Raw genomic sequence first — 12,975 nt, 5'->3', positions numbered from 1 at the left:
CACGCGAGTGTTACGGAAATGCTTCAGGAACTCGGGTGGGAGTCTCTCGAGGAAAGGAGGCGTTCTTTCCGTGAATCGCTACTGAGGAAATTTAGAGAACCAGCATTTGAGGCTGACTGCAGTACAATTTTACTGCCTCCAACTTATATTTCGCGGAAAGACCACAAAGATAAGAGAGATTAGAACTCGTACAGAGGCATATAGGCAGTCATTTTTTGCTCGTTCTGTTTTGGAGTGGAACAGGGAGAGAAGATGCTAGTTGTTCAAATGGTTCAAATGGCTCTGAGCACTATGGGACTTAACATCTATGGTCATCAGTCCCCTAGAACTTAGAACTACTTAAACCTAACTAACCTAAGGACGTCACACAACACCCAGTCATCACGAGGCAGAGAAAATCCCTGACCCCGCCGGGAATCGAACCCATGCTAGTTGTGGTACGAGGTACCCTCCGCCACACACCGTATGGTGGATTGCGGAGTATGTATGTAGATGTAGTGTAGACTGCGTGCTTGTCCTCTAGAATGCGACTTCAGCGTGTTACCAGCTCATCACCCCTTTCGTGTAACAGCATTCGAATCGACTCTCTTCTGAGCAGTAACAGCTGCACTAGAGTGTTTAGCATCTCACCAACGGAGGTGGCCTGACGTAACAGAGGCTCCAATATTTCTTTGGCAGGCACATTCGCACGGCTCTTTTCTTTACCTCCGGGCAGGCGGGTGATTACGCCGGGCAGAGGTTACGCTCTTCTCGTTTATTTGTTACTCGGTGTCTCGGGAACCCTGGGACGGACGGGATTAATAGAGAAGCGTCAGCCACCTGTAGCTGTCACGGCGTGAAAGAGAGCCTCACTTAAACAGCGCTGGGCCCTTCTGGAAGGCGCCGGCTGCAGGGGCCTCGTTAAGGTGTTTTGGCGGCAGCCGCTGCGCGTGTCCGCCTGCCCGCCGGCCACTTAGCCGCTCCTTTGAGCCGCGCCGGCCCGGGGTCAGCGTTAACGCGCCGATGCACTTTTTTACCCCCTTTTCCCCGGCTGCCAGAGCGCGCTTCTTGTCGCTAATTACCGCGAGGGTGTCGCGGCCGGATCCGCTGAATGGGGCCGGCCGGGCAAAAAGCGAGCTTCCGCCTGTGTTTCGGCGGACGATTTGCCGCGCTCGCGGCCCCGTCTGGCCGCGTAGCGATGCCCTGCGGACGTGACAGCGCTATGCCGCAGTGGGTCGCTAACGCGCCGTGCCTGGCCAGCTCTCGCAGCGGGGGGCGCCTCCCGACTACGCCTCGCACCTGAGTACCCAGCACGAGAGTCGCCTACCTCATCGCGTCGGCCGCTGTGAACATACCATACCGGCCTCACTTTTTATCCAGATTTCACCTTCGAAAAGCTTCGGTGCGGCTTACATCCGCTACCACCTCTTTTTACATATCCTTGCTCTAAAACAAAGCCGGCCGGGATGGCCGATCGGTTCTAGGCGCTACAGTCTGGAACCGCGCGACCGCTACGGTCGCAGGTTCGAATCCTACCTCGGGCATGGATGTGTGTGATGTCCTTAGGTTGGTTAGGTTTAAGTAATTCTAAGTTCTAGGGGACTGATGACCTGAGAAGTTAAGTCCCATAGTGCTCAGAGCCATTTGAATTTCTAAAACAAATTGCGCTCATTAGAAAAAATTCAGTTAGTATCTGTAACCGAAACTGGCGGCAAGGGATTTTACTACGCAAAACTGCAAACTTTTACCGGTATTTTGTGGCGTAAATATTGTATGGGTCTACCAACATTGTTTCGTTACCTTGTAATCAGTTTCAGTTTGGTACTGGTACTGGTACTGATTTCTGCCGATATGAACGACAATTTAGAGCTAAAAGCATCAACGAGCCAAGGAATTTGACGCAGATACGATGCAAGCTTCAAAAATACGTTATACCAAAACCTCAATCTACAGAGAGGCCGAAGAAAGAATGGACTGGACGAATCTAAAGTGCGATTTTGGGCTGCTTCAGAGGAAAAACGGGCGAGGCATTGTCAACGAGAAAATCGTTCAGGGGACCGAAATGTGGCAAATATCCGGACCTCGAAGCTAAGATTCCTTGCTCTGTGCAGGATAAGAGGAAAGATGGGATGCGTATTCATCCGAAGGCCTTGGAAATTGCGAGTCTTGAACGTGCGACAAGGAGAACTTCGCGGGAGTATTTTGTTGGTGTCGTCAGTTTATGCGGACAAATGGTGTGTGTGTGAAATCTTATGGGACTTAACTGCTAAGGTCATCAGTCCCTAAGCTTACACATTACTTAATGTAAATTATCCTAAGGACAAACACACACACACATGCCCGAGGGAGGACTCGAACCTCCGCCCGGACCAGCCGCACAGTCGGACAAATGCACTTACTACCCGGTGAAGTACCATACTAGTATAGAGAATGCGAGCAGATTTCGAAATAAAACGTCACTCATACCCTTTGCAGTAGATTCACAATGCTGACGAAACGCCAGTATTTTTTGACTTGCAGAGCAAAACGACACTAGACCTGAAAGAAGGTACAAAGTATTCCAGTAAGAGGAACCGGGAATGACAAAGTAAAATAAATGTGATATTTGCTGTTACAGCCACTGGGGGAAAGTTACTGCCCTTATGTCATACTGAAAACGAAAAGGAAATTTTTCCAAAGGCTTAGCGATTTGTTGCCGAGAAAAGAGCTGGCTGACAATGCAACTGATTGTCGACTGGCTGACTACTGTTTGTAATGGCCGATGTGGAGCACTCCTTGATAAGAGAGTGAAGCTAGTGTTGGATGCTTTTAAGGAAAATGTAACTGCTCAACTATAAGATAAAATTGTTGCACAAAAGACGAACCTCGTCCTAATATCCGGAGGAATAACTTCAAAGCTACAGGTGCTACATGTGGCAATAAATGAGCCGTTCAAGGACAACCTCTGAAAAATTTATTCAGATTGGTTCCTGGAAGAAGATCCTGTCCTTACAGAGCCTGGTAAGTTTAAGAGGTCGTCATTCATCCTTCTGTGAGACTGGATTCTTGCTTCATGGTTCTCGATATCTTAAGTCGTCGACAAGATATTCAAGAAATGCTGCATATCAAATGCGCTGGGCGGTAGTGAGGATGGCTTACTGTGGCATACGAACGAGGAAAGTGATGGCAGTGAGTGATTAAGTTCATACCGATACTGCTTGTGATTAGAGTGCTGAGAGTGAATAAGACAAAATATGTTACCCATATGTTAGGTCCAACTGTGTTATATCATTCGTTAAAACAAATATCTGCGGTACATACTAACGTTTTACATTTAATTACAAGCAGTTTTCCGGTATTTTTTCTCCTCTCAGTCGGTGTTCGGCTTATTTTCGCGCATTTTTTTAAATATCTTCCTCAAACTTTAGGGTGCGGCTTATACGCGGTGGCGAATTACTATCGGACCGATAAGGTAACTGTCGTTCGCGAAACCGAAGAAGCCTTAGCGGTAAACATCAGCCGTCTCATTGTCATTGTGGTAAGTGCGCCAAGCTATACAAAGCGGCAAACTGCTGCGACCTATTCTCTTTTTGGCATTTACATCGTTGTCCAAAATCGATGAATCGGATGAGTGACAACAAGTACGCAGCGCGTTGATAAGATGGTCATCTGTTATTAATGAGCCATAATCTTGAAGAGGTAAGTGGGTTTTGCTGTCTCGGAAATAGAGCAGATTAAGAAGTAACATTCACGAAAGGCGTAGTAGCAAGCACAGCGCAAGCATCGTTATTACGTACAAAGAATGGTGGTGACGCCATTTTACCAGGAAAAAGTTCATGAAAAGCAGTGCTTGGGGGCACAGAATAAAACATGAACAGTGGCGAAGACAGAAGTGAAACGATTAGAGTGATTTGAAATGTGGTGATGAATAAGACTGCTAAAGATCACCTGACTTCATGGAGAAAGGAATAAAGATCTGCTGATAAGGAGTCAACGAGAAAAAAAATTAGTGATGAAGAACTAAATGAATCAAGAAGAGAGACTAGCGTTTTACATATTTCATGCGTTATTACTAAAAATCATATTTACAGGGATGGTGGAAGGTAACAGTCATTGGGTGGGCCTAGATATGAGTGCATAAGGAATCATTGATGACGTAGTATGCAGGACTATATTGAAATGAATAGAATAAGAAGCCACCGACACGAACTTAGAACTGAATCAAGAACTCCGTCGCTCTCTAAAAAAAAAAAAAAAAATACAGTTGGCATCGCTCTGTGACGATAACGCTAACAATAACAGATAATAAAGCTGGTATTCTAAGTAATTATAGCGGAAGCTCAAATTCATCGAGAAACATGTGTGACACGATATCGTAAGAATTCTTCTTCTGGTAACGTTACCAAATACTACGCTGTATTTAGGATCCGGCGTGTACAGCTGTCGTTTCCCTCTTAGTTTTGTCTGCTTACAGTAATGCCTTAAATATTCTCGTCAGGCGTTGATGCCCAGAACAGTGTTGCTGGATATTGACAACCACAATAGTTATTGTTTCATGTAGTGTATCAAGGAGAAATTGGTGGATGCCTTTCTCGGCAGTGTTCGTTCGTCAGTTGCCTGATACTGACAATGCTTAGCAGTACACGCAACCCCCAATACAGTAAACTGCCATTGCACCTGTGGCGCTAAATGTCGTTGAGAGAAGGACAAAATAGCCGTATTGTTTTGTGAACTGATTTATGCACATCCTTTTTTGGTATGTTTGTGTTCTGATATCGACTGCAATGAACTTACATATCTACATTTTCCCCGAAGACGAGAGCACTTTTTCAGTTTCGCACGAACGACTCCATACTGCTGCGGGACTGAGCGCCCAGTGAAATGCGATGCTACCGGATTTGTCGGATGTAGAGATGACAGAGAGGCGTTGCCTTGCTGTGGGATTATGAGTGTCAGGTCGCAGCGGATTCCGGCGTCGGAGATCACCGCCTCAGATCTCCTTACCTCTGGGTGCGTCCGGTGACTCATCAGCGCCTTCATTCTGACGTCACTTGGTCTTTTCCCCGAGTCTTCGGCCGAGCGTTCATTAATCTTATTCATGTCCCTGAATGTTTCCTGATTCACAGTGGCCTTCTCCTGACTGTCACGTGTAGCTACGAAGCTAATCGTTTTGTAGCGAACTCAATGTGAATCTGTCAGATAGTTCTATGCAGAGTTCTTGAAGAAAGTTACTTTGCTGCTCAGAAGACTTATTCTTCAAGCTTGCAGTGAAATTACGGAAGACATGTGCCGTAGGGTAATCACTAACTTCAATGTTCGTTTGAAGGAAGTTAGGAAACGAAACGGTGGACATATTGAGCATGTGCTGAGTTAGAACAAATCTCCATGGATGGCTCTTCATTGTAGTATTATGTTCCTTTCAGATTGTATTGACAATAAAGTTTATATTCAAAAACAAAATGGTAACACATTTCGTGAGCCACCCTGTATATTGCTCTTAAGATGTTGTCTAGACTGTGGAAATCGGTATAAGACCACGTTTTGGGAAAAAGTTACGTTCTTCAACGTCTCGGCGAGAGAATAACACGAAAGTACAGTTAAAACTGTCGTCATCGTGGCCACCGAAAGGGTAGCGAAACGGTCCAACGGCCGAGTATGTGGCGGAACGTACTCGCGCGTGACTTGCAGGTCCCTCCCAGATGAACACTCAGAAATTACAACTCATCACGTTTGATTACCTGCTCGCAGCTGGAGTCATAGTGTCTCCAGAGTGCGCGAGAAAAAGATGCGAAACCCCGGCTGGCTAATTTGCTGACAATGGCGCGCCCACGGAGCGGCCAGTGGCAGCCATCCATGAAGCGTGCACGCGGGACTGTTTGCCGCGACAACTTGCCCGGAGCTGCCCGCTTTTTCCGACGCTCCACGGCCGCTGTAGAGACATCGGCGCCTCTGTTCGGCGACTGCGGAACGGCACTTTTTTTTATGGTTCGGAAGAAACGCGCCACAGTATGCTCGCTAATGCCCGGACAACGGTAGCTGCAGCGCAGGCAATTTCTTTTCCCGTTTTATTCTCGCCGAGCTGCCACTGCATTCTGTACTTCGAGGACGTGCTGTTTGCGCGAAGGACAATGGGGTAGCATAAGCTGCTGTGTTTGCTCCATTTTCGCCTTTGATCACATGCAATTCTAGCAGTAACATGTAAAGATAGAATTTTATCTGTGTACACATAACAAAAAAGTAACACACACAGTGTGAAAATAAAACAAGAAAACAATGGATGAACGGGAACCAGATGTGGAATTAATCTGATGCGTCCTGATTTGTGAATTCCACAACGTCTGGATTGCCATCTCTTAATCTGACTTTACTAATTATAGTTGAGACAGGTAGACTTTTTGTAATTATTAATAGCATCTTAATATGCACTCTTAGGCTGTAGGGCGCTGCCTGTAGATCCGATAAAAGTTCCTTGCATACCTACAATCGAGGTGGTAAACTCTGGTATCACTTGCGAACGCTTATTGCCAAAAATTCAATCATGTGGGGTATCATCTAAAGTTTGTGAATGGATTTTTTTTTTGGGGAGGGGGGGGGGGGGAGGTGGCAGCATTTTAATTCGGATGGAGAGTAATCGTCAAATGTAGAAGTAACTTTGGCTGTGCCCCAAGGAAGTGTGTTGGGACCATTGCTGTTCATGTTGTATGTTAATGACCTTGCGGACAGCACTAATAGTAACCTCAGACTTTTTGCAGATGACGCAGTTACGTGTAATGAAGTACTGTCTGAAAGAAGCGGCTTCAATATTCAATCAGATCTTGATAAGATTTCAAAGTGGTGGAAAGACTGAAAATTTCCTCTAAATGTTCAGAAATGTAAACTTGTGCTCTTCACAAGACGAAAAATCTTTGTATCCTATGCCTACGGAACCAATGAGACACTGTTGGAATTGGCAAACTCGTACAAATACCTAGACGTAACACTTTCTAGCGAGATGAAATAGAATGATCACATACGAGATGTAGATGAACTTTTGCTCTCAAAACTATGCTTTCATCCATATACTTGTATTTTACGCACATCTGATCAGTCCTAAATAAAGATTTGCTGCGGTTATTGTTTCTATCAGGATCCCATTTTCCGTTTAGTCGTCCGAAGTACGGTAGTTTTGTGTTCTCCCTCTGTTTGCTGTCGTGCTCTTGAGAGATATTGTGGCAACTATAAGAGAAACCAGCGAAAAAATAACAAAATCGTCTTCATAAATAGGTGTCAAATTTATGCCACAAATGTATCCTATAATGACTATATGGTGTGGCTATGACTGAAGGAGGCAAACGTAAATTAATTTCTTATTCCTTATCTCCCCATCATTTCGATTTGTATGGATCTCATACATTTCAACAGTATATAATGACAGGCTAAGCGTCAGTTGTACAAGCAGAAACTTACGACAGTATACAACAGTTCTCCACCACATTTCTCACGAAAGCCTAGCTTTAACTCACTTGGGCTGCAATATTTTTATGACCATTCTACTTCACATTCTTTCACAGAATATACCGAAGAGTATTTCAACTGAAAGCCCCAAGAACCTATTAGCTAGTATACTTCTAGTTGTGCGTGGATGATTGCTTCTGTAGGACGACAATGGATTTTTGGCTAGACCCTGAGTGAAAAGCGACTACGGGCTAATGACATTTGTATCTGAACAACCTAGAAACATCTTGCAGACAACCAAATCAAATACATGCCCGAAGATATAACGATAACGAAGTTACAATATACATGTGTGGCCTTTTACGGTACGAAATCCTGATGATTTAACATACATTCTTGTCTGTTCTGTCCAAAAGCGTGATGTTGCCCTTCCTGGAATCACTTCATATATCAAACTATTCAACGCGATTTTTTATTTTACTCCACTCTGAAACTCACTGTACATGTCGGAGATGTGGTGGCGTAGAGTTGTTTCCATTAGATTAGCAGTCCAGGGATGTTGGCGCTGTTGAAATACAGGGTGTACGGAAATTCCCGTTACGAACTGCTAGACTTGTAGAGGAGAGTGATTAGATACTATTTTGAACTGAAACCAATGTGCGGAACCCTTCCATTTCCGTGTTACAAACATTTGAAAGCATGTTGGTAACGTGATCACTTTTACAAGTAATTGATTATACGTGACCCATTACGTCATTTATTTTATAGTTCCACTCATTAATAGCCATATAAATCGCTCGTGTGTCCGTGTATGCGAGGGACTCGGTCGTTGTGGAGAGCGATCTTGATAAAGGATCTTCCATTACCGTGAGCTTCGCCATTCAGAAGGATCACGCCTACGTATTTTGCAAACGTGTACTCAACTCTGACTCTCACAGACAGGTGAACGAGAAACGAACGAGGTCAGAGAGGTAGGATGGACGTCAAATGACATCAGCCGACCCGATGTAACCATCCCCCATCACGACTACCTTGTTGCATACCTACCTAGCAACTGTGTTTTCAGATGGCTGCAACATGTAACCATTTCCTGATATGGGTTCCTGTTCAAAGTGTTGCGTACTCACTCCACTCTAAAAGTCCCAGAAGTCTGTAATGGAAATTTCCGAACACCCTGTATAGTTAGTTACATGAGCTTTGGTCTTCCCCTGGCATTATAATTACCAAGAGCATTATGTAACCAATCTAGGGAGCCGTATCTTGATGAAGGCAATGTGGACGGACTCGTACAGTAGTTCATACGTTGCTATATCGTTGGATGCTAACTCGTTTTGGAGGCTGCTTGGAAACTGATGGCCAAGAGCCTGAAGATTACTGAAATGAAAATTGATGTGACACGCTTTCCGAGGACATCGAACAAGTATGCAGCAATGACTTTAATGAATTGCACGCACCAGCTTTTCAGCCCGTACTGGCGGTTGCCGCATCACAGAGTGCCCATATTTAGCATTCGTATTGCGTCCGCCCCTTGTAAGTGAATGGTAGCCCGGCACACAGTTTTGCCGGCACGGTAGCTCAGCGCGCTCGGTCAGAGGGTTAGCTACCCTCTCTAACAAAAAAAAAAAAAAAAAAAACTGAGTGAATGGATCAACAAAGAGCCTGAACGGCTGTCATCGGACGTGCGCCACGAACATATTCATCGACCACTATAGAGCAAAATGAGATTAAAAAAAAAAGAAACAATTGGTCAGCGCGACGGAATATCGTACCTAACGGCCCGGGTTCGATTCCCGACTGGTTAGTAGATTTTCTCCGCTCAGCGACTGGGTGTTGTGTTGTCCTTATCATCATCACTTCATCCCCATCGACACGCAATTCGCCGAAGCGCCGTCAACTCGGAAGACTTGCACCAGGCGAACGGTCTACCCGACGTGAGGCCCTAGCCACACGGCATTTCCATTTGCATTGCGAGTTAAAAGGTCGGAGAGATGTTCTGTCCATTAATGTGTGTCTGTTTTCCGTATTCCTTGTATTTTTAATGCTATCGTATTCGTAAACCCCGACGGTACTTATGAACAATTATGTATACTAGGATCCAGAATGCTTAATCTGGCTATGAACTAAACTACTGACAAGGGAACCTCCCCATCGCACCCCCCTCATATTTAGTTATAAGTTGGCACAGTGGATAGGCCTTGAAAAACTGAACACAGATCAATCGAGAAAACAGGAAGAAGTTGTGTGGAACTATGAAAAAAATAAGCAAAATATACAAACTGAGTAGTCCATGAGCAAGATAGGCAACATCAAAGGGAGTGTGAGCGCCGTAGTCCCGTGGTTAGCGTGAGCAGCTGCGCAACGGGAGGTCCTTGGTTCAAATCTTCCCTCGAGTGAAAAGTTTATTTTCGCAAAGTTATGATCTGTCCGTTCGTTCATTGACGTCTCTGTTCACTGTAGTAAGTTTAGTGTCTGTGTTGTGCGACCGCACCGCAAAACCGTGCGCTTAGTAGATGAAAGGACGTGCCTCTCCAATGGGAACCGAAAACATTTGATCGCAAGGTCATAGGTCAACCGATTCCTCCACAGGAAAACACGTCTGATATATTCTATACGACACTAGTGACGGCATGTGCGTCACATGACAGGAATATGTTGTCGACCCACCTAACTTGTACACTTGGTGAATGAGTAAAAAGATTCTTCTACCTTGCCCGATTTAGTGATGAAAACATAACGGACGGACAGATAATAACTGTCTGAAAATAAAAAATTAAACTCTTCACTCGAGGGAAGACTTGAACCAAGGACCTCTCGTTCCACAGCTGCTCACGCTAACCACGGGACCATGGCGCTCCTGAGCTCACATACTCCTTGATATTGCCTATCTTACACATGGACTACTCAGTTTGTATATTTTGCTTATTTTTTTCATAGTTCCACACAACTTCTTCCTGTTTTCTCGATTGATCTGTGTTCAGTTCTTCAAGGCCTATGCACTGTGCCAACTTATAACTGAATCTGAGGGGGGTGCGATGGGGAGGTTCCCTTGTGAGTACTAAAATGAGTGTACGTTGGAAATTAAAATAGCGATACTTGCCTCTGCGTTGACTGTGTCTCTCTGATATGGTGAATAATGCGTGTCTGTCGTTGTGCTGTCTCAGGGGAAGGCGGTGAGGGCGTGGTGGGAGGCGCGGGTGCGGCGGGCCCCGACAGCCCCGGAAGCAAGGCCGACGGGGGCGGCGCCAGCTGCTCCGAGTCTGCGGGCTCCGCGTCGCCAGACCGCGACGCCGACGCCGCCTCCGACTGCTGCAGCCCCGAGCCGGAGGCAGACCAAGAGCCGGAGGCCGAGGTGGACGGCGACGCCGACGCCGACCAGGAGAGGGACTCTGAGCAGGGCGCCGACGCCGACGCCGAGGCGGACGCCGAGCACGAGGCCGACGCCGACGGCGACGGCGACGCCGCCTCGCCAGACCCGCTGCATCTCGCCACAGCTCACAGGTGAGCCTTATCCTCGCGCCATCAGTCTCCTGACTGGTTTGATACGGCCCGCCACGAATTTCTCTCCCGTGCCAACCTCTTCATCTCAGAATGCCACTAACACACCAGCGTCGTCAGTTATTTATAGAACAAGTTCCAATCTCTGTCGTCTTGCACAGTTTTTACACTAGTACCATGAAGGTACACGTTCCAGTCACACTAATGCGACCACCTGCTACAATGGACGTCCAAGTGCAATAACCAATCACAGGTGGCAGCACTTGCAGTGAAGGGTTCACAAAGTGTGTTGGGGGGACGCAGGCAAAAGTGCAGTCGTCCCAGTAAAGCGGAAACTGAGTCATTTATCAGACGTATTAAAAAACTAAAAACCCGCCTCGATTGCGAAAAAAGCACCTAGTGTTAACCCAGGTTTCGGCGTAGATAACTACACCTACTTCAGAACAACAATAAAACCCACTAGTGCCTAAGAAGACCTTTGTCAATGATTAAAAGAACACCATAGCTATATACTTATAAACGAAAAAGAAAAGGAAAATACAAACAGTACATATGTACGAAGTCAAAACCATTACTTAATAGTGTACGCTCCACCTCACACCCATTCGGGAGGACGACGGTTCAATCCCGTCTCCAGCCATCCTGATTTAGGTTTCCCGTGATTTCCCTAAATCGTTCAGGCAAATGACGGGATGGTTCCTTTGAAAGGGCACGGCCGATTTCCTGCCCAATCTTTCCCTAACCCGAGCTTGGGCTCCGTCTCTAATGACCTCGTTGTCGACGGGACGTTGAACACTAACCACCACCACCACCACTCCACCTCACACCGGCCTATGTTCGATGGGCCATGACCCGCCATAAACTGCAGCTGGGGCTTGTAAGTGAGCGACCATTTGTAGCTGCAGTTTATGGCGGGTCATGACCCATCGAGCATAGGCCAGTGTGAGGTGGAGCGTACACTATTAAGTAATGGTTTTGACTTCGTACATATGTACTGTTTGGGTATTCCTTTTCTTTCTCGTTTATAAGTATGTAGCTATGCTCATGTCCCAACAAATGAAAAAAATTGTCTAACAAAAACAAAGGAAGAGGTAGATAAATTTTGGGACCTTCTAGAACAAACTGTGAACAGAGTAAATAAAAAGAATGTATAAGGCATGTGGAGAAGATCAGGTTTTTGTTGAAATGTTGAAATATGCAAGTGACACAGTCAAGACCTCCTTACACATGGCTCTAACAAAAATTTGGGTAACAGAACAATTTCCCGAACATTGGACCACAGCTATCATCCACCCACTACACAAAAAGGGAGATAAGAGCAACCCAGACAACTACAGAGGAATCTCTCTCCTAGACTGCACATATAAAATTCTATCCAAGATCCTATATGAAAGAATCATGGAGCAATTAGGAGTTAGGGGAATATCAGGGAGGTTTCAGACCATGAAGAAGCTGTGCAGAGCAGATAATTAGTTTAAAATTGATTATGGCATACTACAAGAAACGGAACAAACCTCTGGCAATAACATTTGTAGATTTTAAGAAGGCATATGACTGTCTCCACAGACCTTCATTATTAAAAATTTTAAGAACTCTAGGACTCCATCCAAAACTAATTAAAATAACACAACTCACTCTAACCAACACCAAATCAAAAGTGAAGTTTAGAGGAGAAATTTCGGAACCATTCCTCGTAATAACAGGCTTAAGACAAGGTGACTGCCTATCACCATTACTTTTCAACAGTGCACTGGAATACATAATGAGAGAATGGTACAAGGACAATCCAAAGAGGATAAGAATTGGAAGTGCAAAAGATGATATTAACTTAAACTGCTTGGGATTCGCTGATGATCTTGCTCTCCTAGCCAACATCGTTCAAGAAGCCAGGCAACAAGTGAAATCACGACAAGAAGTAGCAGAGAAAGTAGGCCTTAGAATATCATTTGAAAAAACGGAGATTATGCTAACTGATCCACCACTTGTAAACAAAATTACAATAGGACAACAGGAAATCAAAATTGTTGATAAATTTAAATATTTAGGCGAAACAATAACATACAATCTAAATGAGAAGCCATCATGGCA

General features: G+C 45.3%; 1 protein-coding gene across 1 annotated transcript in view; it reads left to right on the top strand.

Moving 5' to 3' along the window:
- LOC126464349 (protein tiptop) overlaps window positions 1–12,975 on the top strand; it is a 214,336-nt gene that overhangs the window by 178,813 nt on the left and 22,548 nt on the right. Inside the window, exon 2 of the mRNA XM_050096231.1 lies at window positions 10,554–10,890. Coding sequence (XP_049952188.1) covers window positions 10,554–10,890 — 337 coding nt within the window. The remainder of the gene's footprint in view (window positions 1–10,553; window positions 10,891–12,975) is intronic.

Source organism: Schistocerca serialis, chromosome 1 (assembly GCF_023864345.2).
Source record: "Schistocerca serialis cubense isolate TAMUIC-IGC-003099 chromosome 1, iqSchSeri2.2, whole genome shotgun sequence".
NCBI lineage: Eukaryota > Metazoa > Arthropoda > Insecta > Orthoptera > Acrididae > Schistocerca > Schistocerca serialis.
This window is presented reverse-complemented; position numbering and strand designations above follow the sequence as displayed.